Raw genomic sequence first — 27057 nt, 5'->3', positions numbered from 1 at the left:
GTCCAAATATTAACACAGGCATCAATAGAATGGAAGATCTGGCTATCACTACACAGAGCATAATTGGAAAAATAATAAGACATGAAGGAATCACATAGAGTTAATAAATGTTTCAAGTGTGAGACAAGGTATTAATTTGTGGTGAACTGCCCAAAAGCAGAAATGATGTATCATGAAGACAATTCTGAGGTTGGGGGTAAAAATGAGGATTAAGGTGAAGGTGAGTCCGAACAAGTTATGATGATCACAAGGAGCTTTAGTCTTGTAATAAAATTGCTGGTCATGGGTTCCCTTTAAATGTGTAATAGTAGATAGTACTTATACTTTGCCATTCTGTGGGACGGGTTGATTAACATATCACAGAACCAGACTACTTTGGATGCTAGAAATCGGATATCCAAAATAAACTTGTTTTCATAGCTACGTCTCCCTCACCAGCAAAATTCTCTGACTTCAATGTACCCTCATGGATTCCAATTTAAATTCCATTCATCTTATTATGGAATGTTCATTACTCCAGTAATTCTGCAGCTATTATCTCTCATTTTCCAGTGCTTTAATGACTACAATAGTGATACCTCTTGCTCCCATTCTGTGAATTAATTAACTTTGTTTCCAATTTCCATCCTTCTCCCATCTCCAATTTTGATGCTTCCCTTCCCTTCCCTTCCTGGACTCCTCTGTCTCCATTTCTGTACATTGACTATTTGTTAATGTTCACTACAAACTCATCCCCCCACCACCACCACGGCTACCTTTTGTACACTTCCTCACCTCCTGCGTTCTGCAAAAACTCCATTCCATCCTCTCAATTTCTCCGCCTCTGAAGCAGCTGTATTGATGGTACCTTGCCCACCGGTGCTTATGACATTCAGACTGAGGAGACTCACCCAATACAATGGATAAGGCCCTTCAATATTTCCAACCCACTGCATGTGTCGCTGCTGTCACCCCTACCAATTCTTCCCAGCAGCATGATGCTTAGCCCTTTGTGTTGTATTCAGATGGGCTTTACGAGGCAATGCATACCTCAGTTGAACACAACCTTCTGTTTTGAAAGCTCCCAATGTTGGACATCATGAAATTGTTGTTTAATCTCCCCCATCCTTCACCCTATCATTGACCTTCTTTGTTCTTCCTATTCTAACCCCACTTATACTGACTTACTTTTAATATCTTACATTTCCATTTCTCTTCAGTTCTAGTGAAAGGTCATTGACCAGAAATCTTAACTCTAATTTCTCTCCACAGGTGCTGCTTGATCTGCTGAGATTTTCAAGCTTTGTTTGGTCCTATTGTTGTTGAGGAGATTTTCTGACAGGCATTATTCCAGTGTGGATGGGAGATGCACATGGGGGCCTTGTGGAATCTTGCATCATACCAAACTCCAAAGAAATTTCCTAGGAAATAGAATTTTCGGCTGGGCAATTGCTCTATGACTGAAAACCTCTGAAAGTCTTTGAGATTAAATATAACAGTTAGTTAGGATCAGCCTGATCACCCTTGTCATGGTGCTGGAGTCGAGCTCTCACCCCCTCACCTATTCCCATCCCCCCGTCGCTGAACCTGACCCTCTCCTCTGGTATTGACACACACCCCCTCCCCAATTCATCTGCAGGACATGCGCTCTCCCACTTAACCCAACCTACCCTAAATCATGACAACCCTTAGCTGCCTACTGCCCCCCTCACTTACCACCTCTCCCACCCCAGCTAATACCCTTCCCAACAGGCACCCTACTTCCCTGACACCCTGGCACCCTCCCCATCTGGTACCCTACTGTCCAGGCACTCTAACATTGCACTTCTCTGAGATGCTTACAGTTTGACAGCAGCTGTCAAAGTGCCTGCCTGTCTCTTTAAGTTTCAGTAAAAGACAACTGCCTGCTGTGAAAAGACAGTATGGTTTGTCTTTCTCTGACACACGACAACTGCCAGAATGGACGTTTCTGTGGGACCCCTGATCAGAATCCCCTCTCAAAAACGCAGAGGTTCCTCCTCTTGTAAGAACAAAACAGGCATTTGAAATTGGCGTTTCTGGGAAGATACAGTCAATTGATTCATTACATTATAAGGAACAGTGCAAATTTAAGATCTATGAAAGTATTACAGAATATTGAACGTTCCAGCGCAGTACAGGCCCTTCAGCCCTCAATATTGCGCCAACTTGTGGAACCAATCTGAAGCCCAACACTATTCCATTTTCATCCATATGTTTATGCAATGACCATTTAAATACCCTTAAAGTTGGTGAGTCTACTACTGTTGCGGGTGGTACATTCCACGCCCCTACTATTCTGAGTAAAGAAACTCTCTCTGACGTCTGTCCTATATCTATCACCCCTCAATTTAAAGCTGTGACCCCTCATCCCCCATCACCATCTGAGGAAAAAGGCTCTCACTGTCCACCCTGTCTAACCCACTGAGTATCTTGTAGTTCTCAATTTAGTCACCTTTCAACCTTCTTCTCTCTAACAAAAACAACCTCAAATCCCTCAGCCTTTCCTCATAAAACCTTCCCTCCATACCAGGCAAAATCCTAATAAATCTCCTCTGAACCTTCTCCAAAGTTTCCACATTCTTCCTATAATGCGGTGACCAGAACTGTACGCAATACTCCAAGTGTGGCCGTACCAGAGTTTTGTACAGTTGCAGTATGACATCATGGTTCTGAAACTCAATCCCTCTACCAGTAAAAGCTAACACACCCTATGTCTTCTTAACAACCCTATGAACCTTGGTGGCAACTTTCAGGGGTCTATGCACATGGGCACCAAGATCTCTCTGCTAATCTACACTACCAAGAATCTTACCAGTAGCCCAGTACTCTGCATTCCTTTTGATGGTTCCAAAGTGAATCACCTCACATTTTTCCACTTTAAACTCCATTTGCCACCTCTCAACCCAGCTCTGCAGATTATCTGTGTCCCTCTTTAACCTACAACATCCTTCGGCACTGTCCACAACTCCACCGACCTTTCGTGTCATCTGTAAGTTTACTAACCCATCCTTCTATGCCCTCATCTAGGTCATTTTTAAAATGACAAACAGCAGCGGCCCCAAAGCAGATCCTTGCGGTATACCACTAGTAACTGAATGTCAGGATGAACATTTCCTATCAACCATCATCCTCTGTCTTCTTTCAGCGAGCCAATTTCTGATCCAAACCACTACATCACCCTCAAACCCATGCCTCTGTATTTTTTAGATTAGATTTGATTCCCTACAGTGTGGAAACAGGCCCTTCAGCCCAACAAGTCCACACCGACACTCTGAAGAGTAACCCACACCCCTCTGACTAATGCATCTAACACTTTGGACAATTTAGCATAGCCAATTCACCTGACCTGCACATTTTTGGATTGTGGGAGGAAACCGGAGCACCCGGAGGAAACCCACGCAGATACAGGGAGAATGTGCAAATTACACACAGACAGTTGCCTGAGGCTGCAATCGAACCTGGGTCCCTGGCGCTGTGAGGTAGCAGTGCTAACCGCTGAGCCACTGTGCCACCCATTTTGTACAATAGCCTACCATGGGGAACCTTATCAAATGCTTTACTGAAATCCATATACACCACATCAACCACTTTACCCTCATCCACTTGTTTGGCCACCATCTCAAAGAACTCAATAAGGTTTGTGAGGCAGGACCTACCCTTCACAAAACTGTGTTGACGATCCCTAATCAACTGATTCCTCTCTGGATGTTTATAAATCATATCTCTTATCATCATTTTCCAATGCTTTACTCACAACTAAAGTAAGGCTCACTGGTCTATAATTACCAGGGTTGTCTCTCTACTCCCGTTCTTGAACAAGGGGACAACATTTGCCATCCTGCAGTTTTCTGGCACTATTCCTGTAGAAAATGACAACATAAAGACCAAAGCCAAAGGCCCTGCAATCTCCTCCCTGACTTCCCAGAGAATCCTAGAATAAATCCCATCTGGCCCAGGGGCCTGACCTATTTTCACACTTTCAGGAATTGCTAATACCTCCTCCTCGCGAATGTCAATCCCATCTAGTCTAGTAGCCTGTATCTCAGTATTCTCCTCGACAACGTTGTCTTTTTCCAGTGTGAATACTGACGAACAATATTCATTTAGTGCTTTCCCTATCTCCTCGATCTCCATGCACAACTTCCCATTAGTATTCTTGATTGCCTCTAATCTTTCTGTAGGAGAAAGTGAGGACTGCAGATGCTGGAGATCAGAGTCAAGAGTGAGGTGCTGGAAAAGCACAGCAGGTCAGACAGCATCCGAGGAGCAGGCGAATTGACATTTCAGGCAAAAGTCCTTCACACTAATCTTTCTCTAGTCATTCTTATATTCTTGATATAACAATAGAAAACTTTAGGGTTTTCCTTGATCCTAACTGCCAAAGACTTCTCATGTCCCCTCCTGGCTCTTAGTTCTCTCTTTAGGTATTTCCTGGCTAACTTGTAACTCTCAAGCCACCTAACTGAGCCTTCACGTCTCATCCTAACATAAGTCTTCTTCTTCCTCTTGACAAGAGATTCAACTTGCTTAGTAAACCACAGCTCTCTCGCTTGACCAATTCCTCCCTGCCTGACAGGCACACACTTATCAAGGATACACAGTAGCTGTTCCTTGAATACACTCCACATTTTAATTGTGCTCATCCCCTGCAGTTTCCTTCCCTAACCTGTGCATCCTAAATCTTGCCTAATCATATCATACTTCAAGTTTGACAATGACAACACGTTGAGATCTCGAAACAAAACTGTAATTCAAATTAAATCATTGGAATGAGATGTTTTTAGGTGCTGATGGAGTGTAGTAAAGGCAATTATTTTTGGAAATTGAATTGATCTGCAGTTACCAATAATTTATTGTATTTAGTTAGTAAGCCTTGCTGGTTATTTCTTGAGTGTTGAATAGGTTTTAATGGCATTAGGTGGCAAGAATCAGGGAGAGAAAAAATCAAATTTACCTAAAGTTAATGAGACAACTTGCTCATTCGATTTTAGAATCGTAGAATTTTTACAGCATGCAAACAGCCCTTTCAGCCCAATGTGTTCATGCCAGTCATTTTCCAGTACTTGGCCCACTGTGGCTGTGGCTAATCCAACCTTTTCTCTGTTCTTCACCCACCTAAGGCTGGACTCTGACCAGACCCTCTGCCCTCCTCCCTCCCTGCTGAACTTGACATAACCGTATTGTACTTTGGTACTTTGTCAACGGTCAAAAATCCTCCTAAGATACTGCAGGTCTGGAGGGCACCACTATATCCAATTTTAGACTTTGAACTGGTTACTTTGTATGTCAAGTTACAGGACAAGGGATGAAATAGCTTGATCCTAGACTTTTATAAAACTGCTAAACATATTTAGTCTTTCTACAGTAATATATAGTATGGACAAAAGCTTTATTGTGGACAAAATCATGTGAAAATAAATAGGGGCCAGACTTAGGTCATCTACAAAGTTTACTGATTAATAATCAAAGAGAATTTGCCAATGACAAATTAAGGGACAACGTATGACTGAAAATTTGACTGTTTTATGTTAAGAGTCCCATAACTGAAACGGACTTTGTGAAAGGAATCATGTGGTGATCTCTGAAATAAATGCTGCATAAAATGTCAGTTTATCAAACAGAGTTGTTGTGTTTGGAGAATATAGACACTATCATTATTCTGTGGGTCAAATCCTAAATGACCTCACATTTTCTGTCATACTGCTCCTTCTGTGGAAAGGACCTCAGACCTCCGCTGTCTGTGGGGTAGAGTATAGAAGCTCAAGATTTGTGTTGTGGTCTGTAATTAAATGATTGTGACATATGTGACAAGCCAATCAAAATAACTCCCCAGCTGCCGAGAGTGGATACTCAGGTAATGCATGTTCCAGGAGGATCTTGTGAATTGAGGGTTGCAGCAATTGTAGGACATGCATAAAAGCAGCTGCTTAAGTGCAGATGTCAATTGCATGTTCAAGATGGTGGACTGCATGAACCGTCTAAATTGGACTAATGGTGTGGGGGAAAGAATATACGGTGCAGATCCCAAAGTTACTTTTATTTAGTAAACGGTCATGAGCTGGACAAAGAGCTTCATTTGGTGCATGGCAGAGGTTTTGCTGAAATCCTGACACGTATTTGAGTGGAAGCAGGCATTAAAATTAATCTGGAATAACTTTAATTTAACAATCTTGTATAGAGAATGGAACGTCCATCCTGGTGCATTGCATTATGTCATATCCGAAAGATGATATATATCTAAAGAGGCAGAATAATTGTAGAGTTGTCAAATGTTTAAAGTATGTTTCTGTACTATGGATGCTATGTTACTTTGCCAGTGGATTTGATGGTAATGAGGTTTGTAAAATTCAGTGGGAGACCTTGTGCCCACCTCTGACCTCCCTGAGATTTTCCTTAGACAGGTGAGGCATTTGTGGCCCTATAAGAGCTTTGCCCTGCCACTGGAGGCTGCTGGTTCCCCACAGTATGGGGAGACCCTTGTGAGACAGGAAGCCTGGCAGCTGAACTTTAGCTAGGCAGGCCGGTATTGGGCAGGACAGAGGTAAATTACTTTCCTGATGTCCTGGACCTATTCGAGACAAGCTCTGTCAGGGTCACCCTCCTGTCACGCTTCACGCACTTCTAAAATCCAGTTCCCACTCCCCACACTGACACCTATCACCTCAGATTTAGTTGGGCTTCTGGCCATGGTTGGTCTGCTTGTACTCTACCTGGGCTCATTAGCATGGTTGGTCTGCCTGTGGCAACTATTCTTGGCTGATGCTGCTAGGATTACACAGCCCCTAGGATTGTTTACAAAGACACCAATGGAAGGCTTACCTAATGGCATTTCATTCTGAAGGAGATTAATCAGCCCATCCTTCTGGAACTGGCTTGCCAGTGAATTGGCCATGCTAAATTGCCCATAGTGTTAGGTGCATTAGTCAGAGGAAAATGGACGTGGGTGGGTTACTCTTTGGAGGGTCGGTGTGGACTTGTTGGGCTGAAGGGCCTGTTTCCACACTGTAGGGAATCTAATCTTAAAAAAAAGTGAGCGTTATGACTTAGTGCTTTCTCCCTATGCCCTTGCTTGCACATTATTTCTATTCAGACAATCAGGGAATGCCTTCTTGAATGCCTCAATTAAACCCACTTCCACCATGCTTCCAGAGAGTCCATTTCAGACCCAAACACCAATTGGATGACAAAGGTTTTTCTCACCTCCCATTTGCTACGTTTGCAAATCACTTTAAATTTGTGCTGTCACGTTCTCCATCCTTCAATGGCAGGAGCAGTTTCTTTCAGTCTGCTCGAGCTAGATTTCTCCTGATTTTGAAAACTTCTGTCAGATCTCCTGTTAGCTTGCTTTCCAAGAAAAACAATCCAATACGATCCTCTCTGATCTTTCCTCATCACTGAAGGTTCTCATCCCTGAAACCATTCTTGTAAACTCTTCTGCGCTCTGTCCGATGCATTCACATCTTTCCTGTGGCCAGACAGTAATCCATCTGAGGTCGAATTCATGACGTATGTCTGTTATCCGCTGTTTTATGTTGCCCAAACTACAAAGCACCTCATTTCTCTGAAATGAACTTCGTCCAACACCTATTTGTCCACTCCACCAACTTGTCTACATGCTTTTGGAGTTCTACACTGTCCTCCTCACAGTTGCCTAGTTTTCCAAGCTCCATGTCATCTGCATCCTTTAAAATTGTCCCCTATATATCAGGAAAAGCAAAGATCCCAGTACCGACACCTTGTGCACTGACTCCACCAACTTCCTCCATTGATTATCATTCAGTTTCCACATTGCTGTTGTCCTTTTTCATTCCATGAGCTATTACGTTACCCACATGTCATATTGAATGCCTTTTGAAATGCTATATATATCAAATCAATGGCATTACCCTCATCAACCCTTTCTGTTTCTTTTTTTAAAAAGCTCCAGAAAAAGTTAGTTAAACATGAGCACACCTTTAGAAATCCATGCTGACTCTTCCTAAACAGCCCACCATATTCTAAATGACTACTAATTCTATCCCAAGTTGTTTCTAGAAGCTTCCCTCTGCTGAAGTTAAATTGCAAGGTCTATAATTAGTTTATTTGATTTGATTTATTGTAGTCACGTGTACCTAAGTGCAGTGAAAATTGTATTATATTATAATTTTTTTGAACAAGAGTGTGATGTTTGCAATTCTCTAGTCCCCTGGTTAAATTGCTGTGGCATAATCATCGTGATCATTGATGTACTGTCCCCTGACTTCCTCACTGGGTTGGGAATTATAGAGCTCTGAAAAATCCAGCTGATAATATACCCATTGAATGTCAGACCAGTAACTGTTTCTTGTTGCATGATGTAAACTTTAAGAAAAGCATGATTGAGGAAAGCACACGCATTGACCTTGCTAATTTAAAGTAATTGTTGGATTATGAGGTACATGCTTGTATTGTGTATCTCTTTAAATACATTCTCATAAAGGTGTGTAAAGGTTAGCTCAAGTTCCATCCTTTACCATTTGACTCTTTGGATTATGACATGAGGGGAAGGATAGTATTGGGCAACACATCAAACTTAGTCGCCTCTTCACAGTGTTCCTGCAAGTGTCTTTACCTATATGGAGGTCATTGGATAGCGATTAGGATCAGGAATACAGGATGATTTTTCCCTCTATAATTCTCTTTGCATTTCGCTGGTAGATTTCTATTAACCCAGGATGATTGCAAATGAAATTGTTCTGGCCGTTATGACTGTATTGGTCTTTACTATTATTTGGTCTTTATTGTTGTGAGGCCTGAATAATTTTCTTTTGAATGATCCTTGCATTGTTTTCATTAATTGTCAAGAAATGGTTTGAATTGATTTGTTCAATGAAGAAGCAATTTTAAATAATTTCTTTCAGTCTTAAACCTCTTTTGGATGTAACCAAACCTTCAGAGAACCACCTTTCCTCCAGTTCCATTTCTCTCACCAGACCTCCAGTTTATGAGGTTGCCTAATTACAAACCAATTTGCACTGGGTTGCAATGGTAGTGACTTGTATTAAGAGCAGATTTTGTGCAAGTTGGAAAGTTGGGTACCCATTTTTAGCTCTATCTGGAAGTTTGGCATAGGCTGAACATTAAGCCATTTTAATTCCTGAATTTTGTTTGCTATCGAAAGAGAATCTACTCACTCAATTCTGACAGGAATCGATATACCAGATTTGGGACCTAGGTAATCAGGACAGGTGGGGAACTCCTGAGGATCTGACAATAATCTTCACTGTCCGCTGATCCTAGCCCCAAAGGAAATCATGAAAACAAAATGAAGTTAATTTCTCACCTAGTTCTGGGCTTTCTCCTTCCTCTCATCAGATTTTCCTGTTAACTTTGGCACTGGCCATTGGTTGCAAACTTACATTTTAAACTCATATCAAAATGCAACTTACGTCAAAAGACCCTCACCTGTTGATAACAACAATAGTGTGAATACCAGGATCTCATACAGACTGTTGCTTTTGGGAATGGCGTTGGGTGTTAGATTTGGACCAAGGGCCTTTCTCCTCGCAGTGATATTGAAGAGAGAAGAATTTGTTTACTCAGAGTTGAATCTCAAACCTAACCGACTAATGTGAAGATCATTCATTTTACACAGTGAACTTAGCAAAAAAATGCCCTGAATAAACTACTTACTGTCAGTTAACATTAAGTCTTTTCATGCGTTAGACTGTTCTGTATCAGATGGCAGGCAGATAGGAAAACTGTCTGTGTGCTGACAAAGCAGTACTAGATCCAAGACTAATGGATTTTTCACATTCCACAGTAGATTATTATGGTTAACACACTATAATAATAATCCTTTTCTAACATCTCATTTTTGCTGTTTCAGATGTTGATGAATGTGTTGAAGGAACAGATAATTGTCATATTGATGCTATCTGTCAGAACACCCCCAAGTCATACAAATGCATCTGCAAGTCTGGATACACAGGAGATGGCAAACAATGTGAAGGTAATATCATGATCTCTGTTAGAAAGCTCATAACAGCATCACCTAAAGAACAAAGTTTTGACTTTATTTGTGCTACAATGACACCAATTAATATTATAAGGAAAATTCATGTCAGTCTCGCCCTGCTAGATGTTTATACATTCCTGTTGTGCGCACTTCCTATACTGGAACTAGCCAAAACCAAGACTGTGGAGAAAGTGTTTGTCACACTATGACATGTCAACTGGAAATAGTTGAAACAGAAAGTTTCAGTCTAAATTATGCGACCACAGTACCATAACCTTCTGAAAAATGAATGAATAATACCAATATTTCCTGTATCTGCGTCATTGTATGCAATTTCTTTTCAAAATTGTGGTCAGTGGGATTATTGCTCTTTTTTGCTTTATAACTGTCTCCATATTTTTAATTGAAATAGATGTTGTTCCCAGATTTGTAAATTTTCCAATATCAACACAAGGCAAGCCAAATATTTTGACATTTAGAAGCTTTATTAAGGTGCTGTCATGGGAGAATTCCTTATGTTGTTGATAAATCTAAAACATTAAGAACCATTATATTTCAAAGACAAAGTCACCACATTACATTTGAAGTGCTACTAAATTGTTAACCATGGCTTCACAAATACTATACATGAATATTTCTGTTTATGACAAATTAATTTGTAAACAGCATTCAAGTTAGTTATATCAATTGTGAGGGGAGTAGAATAACTTCTTCCCAAACAAGTAGCCAAAGTTTGGAATCATTTGAAGTATAATATTATCAATTAGCAATAATAGATCTTTAAATTTTAGTATTTTCAAGATGAAGCCAACTTATTGATTTTTCTTGTGATGAGATACTACCCACACTGTTTTACAACAGTTAAAAATCCCACAACACCAGGTTATAGTCCAACAGGTTTATTTGGAAGCACTAGCTTTCAGAGCGCTGTTCCTTCATCAAGTAACTAGTGGGGCAGGATCCTAAGACACAGAATTTTATGGCAAAGCATCACAATTAAAAATGACATATTGAACAAACCTAGATTGCTGTTAAGTCTTTCATCTTTTAGAATGGGTTGCAGGTTTCAGTTCAGAAATATGTAAATTCCAGAACTACTTTTAAGTCCCATTCTCAAGGTAACTTAAGACTTTATAAAAAAAAGGTGACATCTCAGGTCAGACAATGTATTAAAGGTGTGAGGTTAGAATCTGTCTGTATCCCAATCTTGATGCAGACTGGTTCTGCTTCCAAAGTAGGAAGATTTTAAATGTTACATGGATTGACTGCCTGCATTGACTGCTTGCAGGTTGTATCGCTTTTTCAGCAAACATAGAATGTATCTGCAAATTGTATTATACTTGAGCAAACGTAGAATGTATCAGCAAATACAATTTGTTTTATAAAACTTTAAGCTATCTCAGGAATGTGATGTAAAAGGAGTTCTGGGATTTACATATTAATGAACCAAAATCTCCAACTCATTCTAAAATATGAAAGACTTAACAGCAATCTAGATTTGTTCAATATATATAATTTTAATTGCATGACACTGTGATGGTTTGCTGTAAATTCTGTATCTTATGATCCTGCCCTGCTAGTTACTTCATGAAGGAGCAGGGCTCTGAAAGCTAGTGCTTCCAAACAAACCTATTGGACTATAACCTGGTATTGTGTGATTTTTAACTTTGTCCACCCCAGTCCAACACTAGCACCTCCACATCATGTTTTACAATAGGCAACTTGAAATCTTTAGTAGGCAACATACTGTTAACCCAAAGATACCAATCTATCATTAAAGCAGAATGTCACACTATAGATACAACTTACCGTTGCACCTCAGGATTGTGATGTCTGTGTGTTTTTGCCTTTAGCCTTGGTTGACCCTGCAACGTATCAGCTAAAAGCTTTCCGGCATATTCTAAAGCTAATAACTAGTAAAGCTAGTACAACAGGAAGTGCTGCTAAGTATAAGATTTACATAATCATGCATTTGAAATCCCAACTGAGTTTAAACAATGTCCTGAAATGAACAAATCACTGCAAATGCAATTCTTCCTTCTTGTGCATTCATTTTCATTTGCCAAATTATATGACATTAACTTGCTGATTCTAATCCTTATATTTAATGTAATTCCACCAATTTATTGATTTTAAAAAAGCAAACTTATGTTCTTATTCATGAGATGTCTTCCATCATTATGCAAGTCCCATCAATTGTTAGCTGCTGCTAAGATATACAGCATTTGATGTTCATAGAGTGGAAACGATTTTGCGTTTAAGAATGGAATGAATTTCATAGTTGATGGACATACAGGATGCATTGTTGAATACTTTTGGTCAATTGCATGGCTCCGATAATCACTGACAAGGACTTCCGTTAGCTGTATGCATAACCATAATGATGGGATACAGTTAATTGGCTCTGGTGTAAATGCAACTTTCTTTAGTCCCTTACTAAGCACCATAAGTGATGATTGGGTAATTCTCTTATTGTTAAATGGGAATATGATCAAATAAATCGAATGGGTAAGGTAGAAATTGAAAGAAGTTTATTTACATCAATGGAGCAAATGAGAAATCTTCCTGTGTTGCTTCTAATTGACTTAAATGATCTTTGTTTTTTGTTTTTTCTTGACTTGAACTCTCATTAATTGTCTTCCAGATATTGATGAATGTGACAATGAATACAATGGAGGCTGTGTTCATGAATGCATAAATATTACAGGAAATTATCGCTGCATGTGTTATGATGGTTTCAAATTAGCGCACGATGGCCATAACTGTCTAGGTAAGCACTTCAATTCAATATTGACTGATAACCCACTGTATGAGAGATTTTCATACCTTTAGTCCATTCTCCAAGTATTTCTATACAGGACCCAAATTCTCATGTTTGTGCTGTGACAATGCAATGAATTGTTTTATTAAGAAACCAAGTATTTAGCCTGGGCGATGTGATTATTATAAAGAACACACATCATAGACCGTGTTATGATCACTGAACTATAATACACAATCATATGGTGAAGAAATATTAGTATGCCACATTATCCACTTTCAGATGGCTAATACAATCTTTGAAAAGTTGCTCTGCATATGGCTGGGCTGGCACTACCAAAACTAACATAATTTCCACAAATACTGCTTTTGAGGATGTGTGTATTGTGTTCTTCATAAGATTCTTACCTGAGATCCTGCGGTTTAGTTAGAAGCTTTTAGAAACATAGAATGATTTACAGAACAAAAAGGGTCATTTGGCCCATTACATCCATACTTTTTGAGAGGAATAGTGGTGAATTGAATGAAATGCACAAGTGAGAAGTATCAATTTGGCTCACTAGAGCTTCATAAATTCAAGTGGAGAATGATTTTGAAGCAACATATGAGTGCATCTATACGTAAACTTTATCCACAGAACAACAATCGCTACTACATCAATGCAACTTTTTTGACGTTTACAATAACATTGTGTGGCAATCAGAAGAGTTCTAATTTAATTGGAACTTCTAATGTGAGTTGTCTTGCGAACTTGTTGTGACCTGGGCCAAAGTTGACTCCTCGTCAATTCATTTTGCAATGATACTTAAAACCAGCAAAGAAAGGAGATTTGCAGCTTCTTTATTTAAACAGGATTCGAACCTATCTTCTAGAATCTGAAGTACTTAATTTCAAAATCACACTTTTAAAGCTTTTCAAGATAGGACTATAGAAAATGGCCTGTGACTTCAGGTTAACATCATCTTGAATAGTACTGAGGATAAAATTTTTTGTGCTCAAGAATATCTAGCCTTTAAAGGAGAAATTTCTGACAACAGAAATTTTGAAGATGAAGTATGTTTTACATGATTAGAGAATGAACTCATTTATCCACAAACTATTTTAATCACCATTTGGCTCTCATTCCAAAATATGAAGAACTATTTCAGAAATGACATACTCCCAATCCCATTCCTGATGAAGAGCTTATGCCCGAAATGTCAATTCTCCTGCTCCTCGGATGCTGCCTGACCTACTGTGCTTTTCCAGCACCACACTCTCAATCTGATCTCCAGCATCTGCAGTCCTCACCTTCTCCTATTCCCAATCCCAGCCACTGCTGCTGTCTAGTAGCTGTGAAGAACTATATAAGAATGGCATGGTGAAATCTCTCCATTGTTATTTCCCCAGTCCCCTGTGTCTCAACACTACAAACTATGTATCCACAAACATTTCATTAGAATGTCAGTAGTGGCAAATGACCACTCAGTGTCTACGGCTTTGAAGGTCAATCTGAGACATTTTTTAAAAATTAAAGTGCAATAGGAATACAACACTTTCCTACTGAATGTGGAAATTGACCATTTATTCTCCTTTCAATGGACAGCATAAATAGGTATTATGTTCCAGTTGGAGAAATAGGTCAACTGAGCTTTCTGAAAGAACTTACTGCTGTGCCAGTCCAGGAATAGCCTGTTTGGTCAATGCATCATCTTAGAAAATTAGGTTCTTTGTCTGGTTTCGCTGACCCAATTTACCAGTGCTGGTTGGAAAGTGAACTGCAGCAGACAGAAGATTAATTTGAATGTGATTCATTGAAGTTTGTCATTAAGCATTGATACAATAAGCTGTCTGTTGGAGTTCATGTTGAAGCATCTGTGATTATTAAAGTATCAGTGGATGCAGTCAGCCAAAAAGAAGGGAGCTATGTCTCATTCCTGGATCACTTTCAAAGCAAGAGAAGCACTTCCTTTGCTGCATAAAGAGGGCAAACATTTATTGTGACATGGTGATTCCTTGTATTGCTGCTCTGCAGTTGCCAGCCAAAATCATGATCATAAACTGGTATGCAGTTCAGAGGAAGGGTCACTGGACCTGAAATGTTAGCTCTGATTTCTCTTCACAGGTGCTGCCTGACTTGCTGAGATTTTCCAGCAATTTCTGTTTTTGTTTTTGAGTTTAGTATGAGGTCAGGTTATTCAGGGGATTGTTGGAAGAAGGTTTTGTGAAAGGAGGTACTCAACTGTGAATGTGCATAGATGGAGTCTGTAGTCTTTCTGAGTGCAAATGCAAGAGTCTTATCAGTGTGCCCAAACCATTGAGAATATTAAGGAGGAAAAGGTGATAAGCAGGAATTAATCTCAATATAATGTTAATGTTCTTTGAAATTTGTGATCAAGTAACCTACTTAACCACCTGTATTTCATCTTTAAAGACTGTGTTCAGTTGAACCCAAAGCTGAAAGAATGGACATCATTGTGAATGCTCAATTTCGAATGAGCTATGGATGTAGCTAGCCATATTTTAGTGGGCTTGGGCACTCCTTGGTGCTATATCAACTGTCTGAGAAAGTTGAAGGGAATTTAAAAGGAATTGCAAACATGATACTTTGGCTGTGGGTCTGTTGTGTGAGTCAGGTGCTGAATGTTGCCAGCAGTCAAATCTAAGTATAAACTTCCTTCATTTTGTAGCATCTTTTTCTGTTGCTATGGCGCAAAGGAATTCTAAATGTTAATTCTAAATAGCCAATAACGCCCACAACACATGGAAGAATGTATAAAATCAACAACCTGTTTTGTGTTTCCAATTCTTTTTCAATAAAATAAACTTGTTACATGGACATGAAATTGTAATCTTTTTTCCTACTTCATTATCACAAATCTGTTCTTCAGTCTGAACAAAATACTTCCTGGACAATAGAAACTCAATAGTGTGTGCAGTTTATAATGCTTTTATGAAAGTCAAACTTTCAATTATGGTAAGCTAGCCAAACAATATTTAAAACAAATGCAATTCATGTGACCTTTTTCAGTATTCTAATTGTTCATGAGTTAAAATGCTAGAGGCTAGTGATAGTAAGTAGCCCAAGGATGCTCAAGTTGGCTATTCTCAGAGAACACATTTTATGGTTTTAGATAAAATTCCAGATGAAGAACATTAAGAACTGGTGCAAATTCAAGAAAAGGAATCACCCCTGCTTCTTTCACAGAATAATATTTTGAAAACATATTTCTTTGCATATTTTTGAGTGTTAATTTTGTTTTTATTTCAAAAAACTTGAACTTATGTTCAAAGCAGTGAATGCTATAATGTGAAAGATAATTACATCCTCACAACCAATCTCAAAGACTCTCTTCAGTGTTAAAATACCATGTGACAAGTGGAGGATCATGAATTGTGGTAATATCAGTTTCCTGTCATGAGAAGGAGCTGTATTTTATATAACTTGCTGAGGACACCTAGTGTTGTACGTTTACAGCACCAACCAGAATGCCCGAACCTTAGCACATTTATGTTACGTTGATTGCTATTGGTGGAAAATGTTTCATTATTGATAATTCTCCATTTGTTCAGTTTTGTCACAGCGTGTGCTAACACAAGCATCAAAGTGTATTGACTATCAATAATGGCCAATCTCTTGACATAGAGTATTTGAAAATGTGATCTGTTTGCATTGTGATGTCTTATCAGATTGTTTTGTAACTTTAATATGCTTAAACGTCTATTGAATAAACTTTCAGTTTATATAAGTCAAATTTGAGAGTTCATTAAACTGTTAAAAGATCTGAGTAAATGACAGAAGGTAAATTCTCATTTGCTGAATAGTACATAGAACACTCTGCATTTGAAGAAAGCTAGTTTTTCCCATGTTTCACCAATGTGATCTAAACACCCAATTAACAGAAGTATTTCTCCATTAACGTTTCATCTTTATTTTTTGTTTTCAAATGCATTGCCAGTTCTCCATGGTTTTTTAAGGTGCAAGACTCTCAACTGTTCACTTATGATAATAGGATAAAAAGCATTCTCCTTGAATTTTTTTGAGGTGGGACTGAAGTTTTAAGATTACACTTTTGAACAAGGACAAATTTCCTACATTTTGTTTGTAGTGCACAAGGACTGATATACAACCACGATTGAGCTCCCATTTACTATAAGCATAAGTCGCTGTTTCTCTGTAGAATCATTGAATGGCTACAGCCCAGAACGCTACCTGTCAGGCTGTCATACATAAGAACTAGTAACAGGAGTGTGCAATTCAGTCCGTTGATCCAGCTCCACCATTTAATATGTTCATAACTGATTTCATCTCGGCTTCGGTCCCACTTTCCTGCCAGCTCTCTATAACCCTTCAAACAATTCCGAATTAAAAATCTATCTTTCTCAGCCTTAATTTTATTTAGTTTCCCAACGTCCACTGCACTCTGGGCTAATGAATTTCATAGATTCACAACTTTTCTTCATTTCCATTTAAATGTATTACCCTTTAGCCTAAAACTATGACGTCTCATTCTAGATTGCCCAACAAGAGGAAACATTCACTCTATGTCTATTTTGTCCAACCCTTTTAGCATCTTGCCTCAATTAGCTCACCTGTCAGCCTTCTAAACTCTGATTAGTACAGGCCTAGACTGTTCAATCTCTCTTTCAGAAAACAAGCCTTTGATCATTGGAATTAATGTAGTGAATCTTCTGTGAGCTGTCACCCAAAGCAATTACATGATCACATGTCTGCGTTGACTCTCCAAAGGAACAGTACAGCCCTGGAGCCATTTTCCTGCCCTTTTCCTGTAGCTATGCAGGTTTTTCTTTTTTCAGGTAATGAGCCAATTCCCTTTGGAAAGCTTGCATTGACCCTGCTTCCACCACACACTCAGGTGAGTTCTCCAGGTCCTAAAAGCTCAGTGCCAATTACTTTCAATCAGTGCCCTTTTGTTCTTGACCTTGAGAAGAATATGTTTGTATTGGTGAAAGTACAACATGGATTTATAAGAATGATACCTGGACTTTAGGAGTTAAGTTATGAGGAGAGCTTATACAAATTAGGCCTGTTTTCTGTAGCATTTAGTAGGTTAAGGGGTGATCTGATCGAAGTCTACAAGATATTAACAGGAAACCATAGGGTAGATAAAGATAAGCTATTTTCACTGGTTGGGGATTCTTGAAGTAGGGGGCATTCCCTTTAGTTTATATTGTTTCTCTACTTTCTTTCTACCAAAATGAATCGCTTCACTCTTTACAGCATTAAATTTCATCTGCCACTGCTCCCTGCATTCCACTCATCTGACTATGTACTTTTGATGTTCTACACTATGCTCTGCATAGTTCACAATACACCCAGTTTTTTAATCATCCTAAAAATGTTGAAGTTATGCCCTAAAGACAAACATATGTGTGCCAATGTCTCAGTCATTTTAATATACATTAGGAAGAGTATGGGCCTAACACTAATCTCTGGGGAACTCTTCTATCAATCTTCCTCCAGCCCCACAACACAACTATTCACCATTAATCTCCAATTTGCTGTCATGTGGCCAACTTTGTTTCCATGTTACTACTGTTCCATTTATTTTATGAATTCTAACTTTGTTCACAAGTCTATACCCTACATCGAAAGTTTAATCTCTTGAATTCTCTTCTGTTGACCAGCAAAAGCTAGTTGAACATGATTTTCTCTTAACTCATCCCTGATGGATGTTCTTTAAGTAATCTACCTTTACCCAAGTTAGTTCTGATCTGAATTACATTTTAAAACTTCCCTACAACCAAGGTTAATCTGACTTAACTGCAGTTGCTAATCTTTTCCTGTACACTTTATTAGTATAAGCTGGTAACATATTATAATTCTCCAATCCCCTGGCATCATTGCTGAGTCTAAGGAAGATTGGAAAATAATGTTCAATGTCTGTACAATTTCTGATCTCAGAGCCTTGCATATCCCTGGATACATCTCATCCAATGCTGATGCCCTACCAATTTAAGTACAGCTAGCCTATCTGGTTCTTTCTCTATAATTTTGTAAATCACTCAATAAGCAGGAGGCACTTGATCAGCTCAAGAGGTTCAAGTCTATTGTCACTGACCATTGGGAGGAAGTGAGCAGTGCAGATGCTGGAGAGTCAGAGTCGAAAATTGTGGCGCTGGAAAAGCACAGCAGGTCAGGCAGCATCCAAGGAGCAGGGGAATTGACATTTTGGGCATTAGCCCTTCATCAGGAATTTCACTGACCATTGATGAGTAGGGGCCATTCTCCCTGAGTACCTGTACTACGGTTAGCTCCATAAACTAACACTGAAACAGGCATCAAATTAGAACAATTAGGTTTAGAACGCATTATATTTACATTTAGCACCTATACAAGAATTCTCAATTATCTAAACTAATTACAGTGTAATTCTACTTGTCTCAGAATTCTAAATTTGCTAACACCCAATTAAAGCCCTCCTAAATAGGCAAGAAGATGTGTGCGATGCAATGATGTCCTGATATGCGATCCAAAGCAATAGCCAAACCTAACTCTTTTTTTGCATTGAATTTGATCTTAAAAGACTGCTAGATTTATTTAGAAAGTCACACAAAGGTGACATTGGAAGACTCCGTGCAGAGAGGATTCAACTTGGAATTTGGTAAGTGAGTGAGTTTTAAGGGTCGATCTCTTTCTAAGATCTAGTCAAGTTTGCATTTAGCACTAAACTGTAACAGTAAATATTATCTTTTTCTCTGTCAATCAAATCAAATTGGCAAAGTATTTTGGAGGAAGAGTGTATTGGGGTCAGTTTCTTAGAATCAACAGGGAACAATCTACTTCAGACCTGGATATGTGTAATGAAGTAAGGTTAATTAAGGACCTCAGAGTAAAAGATACTCTGGGTAAGAGTAATCATTACAGAATTTATGATTAACATGCAGAACTTCACATTCAGTTTGAAGGTGAGACATTTGGGTCCGAAATTTGAAGAAAAGCAATTACTAGGACAGAGTTGGTTAAAGTGGACTGGGAAATTGATTGAACAGTAATATGGCAGAGAAACAGTGGCAGACACTTAAGGAGATCTTTCAGAATTTTCAACAAAGTTGTATTCCATGGTGAAATAGATTATATAACAGGGTGCACCATCAATAGCTAACTAAGGAAATTAAGAATGGTATCATTTTTTTAAAAAAAGTACAATGCTGCAAGGATTAGAGGCACGTTAGAAGACTAGAAAAATTTTAGAAACCAGCAGAGGGTGATGAACAAAATATTGGCAAGAAGTATGAAGACCGTTAGTAGAAGAAAAGAATAGCAACTTCAAAGGTTTGTCTCTTAGGATGAAATTGCAGCAATAACAATGGGAGAGGAGGCATTGGCAGACATGGACCTGCCTGCACTGTAGAAGACACAAAAAGACCTCCAAGAATAGTAGAAAAGCAGAGGGCAGAAGGGAGACAGGAAGTTAATTGGGTAGGTTGACTTCAGGAAGATAACTCACCATCACCATCACTACTTGTCTAATTGTTTGTGCTCAATCAAGAAATACCTCATCTTGTTTCTATATTGACCTAGATATTAAATATTTATTCAATAGTGTATAGTTTTTTTTGTCGCAACTCAGTTTGAGACTGTATAAAGCTCTGATTGGACTGCATTTGGAAATATTGTGTGCAGTTTTCGGCTTTGTTTCAAAGGAAGGATGTTGTGACATTGGAGGAGGTCTAGAGGAGGTTTACAAGAATGATCCTGGGGAATGAAGTTAGGTAGAGGGACAGTTCACATTGAGGAGGCAGAAGGAGGCAGAAGGATTGGACAAGTTGGGAGAGTGGGCAAAGAAGTGGCAGATGAAATACAATGTGGGAAAGTGTGAGGTCATGCACTTTGGTAGGAACAACAGAGGCATGGCCTACTTTCTAAATGGGGAGAAAATTTAGAAGTCTGAAGTGCCAAGAGACTTGGGAGTTCTAGTCCAGGCTTCTCTCAATGTAAACTTGCAGGTTGGATCAGTCGTTAGGAAGATAAATGCAATGATGGCATTTATTTTGAGAGGACTTGAATATAAAAGTAGGGCTGTATTTTTGAAGCTCTATAAGACTCTGGTCAGACCACATTTGGATATTGTGTGCACTTTTGGACCGCATATCTCAGGAAAGATATACTGACCCTGGAGTGTGTTCATAGGAGGTTCACGAGAATGGACACAGGAATGAAGAGTTTAACATATGAGGAATGTTTGAGGACTCTGGATCTATACTCGATGGAATTTGGAAGGATGGATCTAACTGAAACATACAGAATACTAAATGGCCTGGACAGTGAAGATGTTGGGAAAATGTTTCCATTTGTAAGAGAGACTAAGACCCAAGGGCACAGCCATAGAGTAAAGGGAAGATCTTTTAGAACGGAGATAAGGAGATTCAGCCAGAGAGTGGTGAATCTATGGAATTCATTGCCACAGAGGGCTGTGGAGGCCCTGTCATTGAATATATTTAAGACTGAGGTAGATAGGTTTTTGAGTATCAAGGGGATCAAGGGTTATAGAGAGAAAGAAGGAGAACTGAATTGAGAAACTTATCATCCATGATTGAAGGGCAGAACAGACTCGGTGGTCTGAATGGCCTAATTTTCGCTCTTATGGGCTTATGGCTTGTCATATGAGGAACGGTTGAGGATTCTGGGTCTGTACTCGATGGAACTTAACAGGATGAGGGGTGGTCTCGTTGAAATTTAGAGAATACTGAGAGACCTGGATAGAATGGACATGGAGAAGATATTTCCAATAGCAGGAGTGACTAGGACCCAAGAGCATAGCCTCAGTGAAGGGATCACCCTTAAGAAATGAGATGAGGAGGAATTTCTTCAACCAGAGGGCAGTTAATCTGTGGATCTCATTGCCACAGAAGGCTGTGAAGGTCAAGTAATTAAGACAAGAGATAAGAAGATTCTTGCTTGGTAAAGGAATCGAAGGTTATGGGGAAAGGGCAGGAGAATGTGGTTGAGAAACATATCCGTCATGGTTGCTTAGTGGAGTAGACTTGATGGGCCGAATGGCCTAATTCTGTTCCTTTATCTAATGGTCTATTCAAATTCTCAATATAATTTTTATCATTCAGATCAAAGTTACAAAACAGTCACCCTTTCCTTTGCATCACTTTGCTATCCCAAGAACTATTAATAAAATAGTCATTTTTATAGCATTGGCCAAGAGTTAACTAAACAGTGAGATTTGTTAAAACCCAGGGAAATATATGTTCCCAATAATGTGCTGTGCTTAGATTTCAAACTCAATGCTTTGTTTTTCCCCCTGATATTAATATACTAATTCAGATTGAATCCCATCTGCTTGCCTCCAGGTAACAGCTGTGAAGCACCTTGTTCATCTTGTCCTTACTTTCTAGTTATGCATTAATTAAATTAAACTATATACAATACTTCAAACGTGGTAAAGCATCATTCTTTGTGCCATGAGAGATATTGATAGGTGGAAAATGTGCATAATTGCAACCAGATCAAAGCAGGTGCAGCAACCTCCTACCCTGAAGCAGCATTTACAAAATCTAAACCCCCTTGTGAGGTGTTGGAGAGTGGCCTCATTCATAGCAAAAGAACAATGTAAACACCATAAATTTTAAATAAACAGAGATTCCAGCTAATCGTCATCCAGTTTGGAACATTGTTACTCCCTCTCTTACCCTGTCCTGCCATTATCCTTAATACCTCTGCTCCGATTAATCTTCCTTCATTAATAATCAACAATTAAACAGAACTTTCTGAGAATTTCTGACAGCAAAGCAGAATGTTTGGTGTTGTCACTGTGCATGCTGTCACAGTTACCTATTTTGCTGATTTTTAGATTAAGCAGGGAAATCTCTAGGCGTCAAAAATGTGTAAATGTGAGTTGAGAATACTATCCATGCATAACAAATAAGCATGGATCTGTCTAGAATGCAAACAACATTGTGCAATCCATTGGTCTGCCAAGATATTCCCTTCCAATGTTTACTTTGGATAATAAGCTGTTGACAAATATTACTTGTTTTAGGTGAGCAGTTTTATATTTGGGGTGTGGGTATATGTAGAGGATTTGACATTAGTTATGGCAAGGTTTTAAGTCAATTTAAGGGCTAAGAGAGAATAAATTAAGAAAGAGCCTTTCAGCAGTGATTCTTCATCTGGAGTTGTTTGAGCCCCAATGCAGGACCAGCATCATCAGAGAAGTCCATTGCCCTGCAGAGTGGTGGTTATAAATTAAGGATGCAGAGGAGGACTTTTGTATGTTAGAAAAGAATTACAATGCTTTCTGGGTTAGTGTGGAGTTTCTCCCCATAGGCTATGTGAGTTTCCACCAGGTGCTCCGTTTTCCTCCCACAGTCCAAAGATGTGTAGGTTATGTGGATCGGCCATGGAAAATGCAGGGTTTCAGCAATAAGGTAGGGGGTGTGGGTCTGGGTGGGATGCTCTTCATAGGGTTGGGGTGGACTTAATGGGCCGAATGACCTGCTTTCACACTGTAGGCATTCTGTGATTTTTCTTAAAAAACAAAGATGCAACGGGTAAAATCCTTTTGGCCCAAGGAAATCTGTTTTGGTAGAGTGACAGTAAATAAGAACATATGCGTATTTTTGCCAGTCTGAAAGATGTTAACATTTGTGTGAAGGAACTGTAGCAAGTGCAGTGTACTGTGACCCGCTTAACATGTGTCTGCAATCAGTGTGGATAAATGTATATTTTTCAATGGGACTAACAAATTTATAAGGTAAGCAGTAAGACTGCCATTCAAAACATTACCTCATGTGATAAACACGCTCTTAGGGGTTTCATTATATTGAAGATTTGAGAGCTTTGGTGTTGTTTTGTATCTATAATATGAAATGTTTGTCCTTTGTGGTCCATCAAGACTCTGGAGCTGCCCATGACTTTTGGCATAATGCAAGATTTTCTTTTATCTCAATCCAAAAGTATTTAAACCCCGTTCTGTAATAGCATTTATTTTTACCACCTCCAGGCATTAAGATATTGAAAGACTTTGCATAGACTTACATTGGGCATTGCCTTTCTCTTTTGAAGCTCACCTTCTAAGAAGTTGTAATGCTCGCTGTTAACAGACCGCTTTTAGATTAATCAAACAACATTATTAACTTAGCCTGTATTCATCAGCTTCTAATCCTCCACATATACAATGGGAGTAAACAGTCAATAGATTAATATGGATATCGGGGGTGGGTTGAATTTAGAGGGGTAACATTCTGAAGGGCATGTTGCAATTACGTACAAGAATGACAATGAAGAAACTTATTCATTATCATTTGATGTCTCCTTTTTTCCCTACCAGACCACAAAATTCATGCCAAGTTACTAGTGAGAATTGATGGGACAGAAACAGGTCATTTGACTGATGCTATGCCCCACACAAGACTCTTCTCACCTTACTCCATCTAACCCTATCAGCATATGCTCCTGTTATTTTCTGACCATGTAGTTGTTCAAATTCATTTGAAATGCATCTTCCTTAACTACTCCACACAGGGATGAATTTGACATTCAATTAAAAATGGTTTCCTGGGTACCTTAATGAATATATTAGTGATTATGTTTACAACCCCTCATTTTTGACACCTTCACAAGTGGGAACACCTCTGCATCTAATTGTGTGACTGCTGTTGAAATGTATAGGCCAAAAAAAGACCATTGGGATTCTTCTATCGAATCCCAGACACTTAACAATTCAGTAAGTCAGTCAGACTTATTCCTTTTATCTTACGTAGACAGTCGTGATCATTGAGAATTGTGTTAAAAATTGATTTTGATCTTTGTGGAGTGACCTCACTTTGAACATGTTACGATTATTAAGACTTATTCAATGGATCATGTGATAACTATAGCTTACATGATTTACAGAAGAAAGTTAGATCCAATTTCTTTGAAGATGATTCTGCTTATTTACAGTTATATAATGTTGTGTTTGGTTCTTACATTTGCATATATCTCAATGTCTTTATCTGAGAATTGATTCCTTCCAATTTAGTAATATAGGTTTGAACAAAACATTAAATTTGCAGTATTTAATCAAACAACATAGCATAAATTATACTTTCATAACTACCACTCACTTTTAAATAATGCCTTTAATGTGGAAAGACATTCTAAAGCATTTTAAGGTTGTTCAATCAGATGCATGTAGATGCACATCCAGCAAAGGGGGTTTGGCACTGTGGTTGAAAGCTTGATGCAAGAAAAATTGTGCTTGTTGCTAATTTTCCTTTAAGTTGACCTTCTATGTTGCAGTTGATGATTCACAATTTTCCCTCAATTCTGGGGCTTCCTGGTATTATTATCCAGCATGATCTGATAGGGATGCCTGAGGCCAAGTGAAACTAGGGAGCACATAATGGTTTTGTGTTAATTGACAGTAATTAGTTGAAAACTTAATTGGGTGTATATACTTGGGCAGCAGGTATTCAGTGTGGTGAGTGTTGATGATGTGTGAGTTTGAATAAAACGCTAACCAGAAAAACACACGCCTGGACACTGTCTAATGAACAGTTTAACCTTTGTACTTTACGACCCAGTGCTCCATTCTCCTTTCCTTTATGTTTTAATATCAAGATCCATTTGTGTATGCAAGGGAAGGCAATGGCCAAGTGGTATTATCACTGGACTATTAATCCAGAGATAAAAATGTGTTGCTGGAAAAGTGCAGCAGGTCAGGCAGCATCCAAGGAACAGGAGAATCGACGTTTCGGGCATAAGCCCTTCTTCGGGAAAGAAATCCAGCGACCCCAGTAATGTCCTGGGGACCTGGATTCAAATTCTGCCATGGCAGATGGTGGAATTTGAATTCAATGAAAAAAATCATCTGAAATTAAGAGTCTGACAATGACCATGAATCCATTGTGAATTGTAGTTAAAACTCATCTAGTTCAGTAATGCCCTTTAGGGAAGGGAACTGCCATCCTTCCCTGGTGTGATCTACTGCAATGTGGTCGTCTCTTAAAACTAGGAGGAAGTGAGGACTGCAGATGCTTGAGATCAGAGTCAAAAAGTGTGGCACTGGAAAAGCACAGCTGGTCAGGCAACATCCTAGGATCAGGAGAGTTGATGTTTCGAGCATAAGCTCTTCATCGAAACGTCGACTCTCCTGCTCCTTTGATACTGCTTGACTGACCATGCTTTCCTAGCACCACACATTTTGACTATGACTCTTAAAAACTGCCCTCTGGGTGATTAGGGATGGACAATAAATGTTGGCCCACCAAGCAATGTCCTCATCCCATGAATGAATAAAATGGAAAAAAATTATGTAGAAACAGAACAAAATACTTAGGAAGGGGATATGAAGAGTAGCGATTAAAGACTTGCTTAAATTGGCAAATATTAAAGAGGATTGTACCGGAGGAATTGGAGATGACCAAGTGGCCAGGCTCAATAAGGGCATTTGAGAATCTAATACCGAAATGAGAAATGGCTGTAATTCTTTGCCAAGGAGAATGGATCCAAGGCAAAGTGGTGGATAGTTCTCAGAAGGTCATCAGGCGGGAGGAGGTGGCAGAGATATAAGGCAGAGGGAGATTATTTAAGGCATTTAAAAGAGTGATAGGAATTTTAAATTTAAGGAGGTGGTGGACTAGAAGGTCATATCGGTCTGCAAATACAGAGATGATTCATTGAAACAACGGAGTTCTAGGGATTAGCTGAAATGTAGAACTTGAGAAGATGGTTAGCCAGAACAACATTGGAATGCTGGAGGTGACAAATGGTTCGGAAGAGGCTTTCCCATCTGAAAGCAGATGGTTCTGAAGCAGTGATTCGGTTGGGTGGTGCAACCTAGATGGAAGGAGGTGACTTTTGTGATGGAGATGATGAGCTTGTGAACCCACCTAGGAGTCCAAAGGTACATCTACATTGGTTACAATCTGAAACAATGACTAGAGAAACAATAAAATTGATGAGAATAGCAATGAGTGAAATAAATGATTTTCACCTTCCCAATGCTTGCAGCACAGCCAAACTGGATGTTGAATGAGCAGTCTGACAGCACCAAGATAGTTAAAGGCTTGAGAGAGAGGTCATAGAGTCAGAGATGTACAGCATGGAAACAGACCCTTCAGTCCAACCCATCCATGCCAACCAAATATCACACCCCAATCTAGTCCCACCTGCCAGCATCCGGCCCATATCCCTCCAAATCCTTCCTATTCATATACTCATCCAGATGACTTTTAAATGTTGCAATTGTACCAGCTTCCACCACTCCCTCTGGCAGCCCATTCCACACACGCACCACTCTCTGCATGAAAATTTGCCCCTTCAGTCTCTTTCATATCTTTCCCCTCTCACCCTAAACCTATGCCTGCTTGTTCTGGACTCC

General features: G+C 39.2%; 1 protein-coding gene across 1 annotated transcript in view; it reads left to right on the top strand.

Annotated features, from left to right (window-relative positions):
• Positions 1-27057, top strand: part of scube3 (signal peptide, CUB domain, EGF-like 3) — a 360795-nt gene that overhangs the window by 85357 nt on the left and 248381 nt on the right. The window contains exons 2-3 of the mRNA XM_043716904.1: positions 9848-9970; positions 12621-12746. Of these exons, the coding sequence (XP_043572839.1) occupies positions 9848-9970; positions 12621-12746 (249 nt within the window). The remainder of the gene's footprint in view (positions 1-9847; positions 9971-12620; positions 12747-27057) is intronic.

Source organism: Chiloscyllium plagiosum, chromosome 26 (assembly GCF_004010195.1).
Source record: "Chiloscyllium plagiosum isolate BGI_BamShark_2017 chromosome 26, ASM401019v2, whole genome shotgun sequence".
NCBI lineage: Eukaryota > Metazoa > Chordata > Chondrichthyes > Orectolobiformes > Hemiscylliidae > Chiloscyllium > Chiloscyllium plagiosum.
The sequence above is the reverse complement of the archived record's forward strand: the minus strand, read 5'-3'. Positions and strand labels throughout refer to the sequence as shown.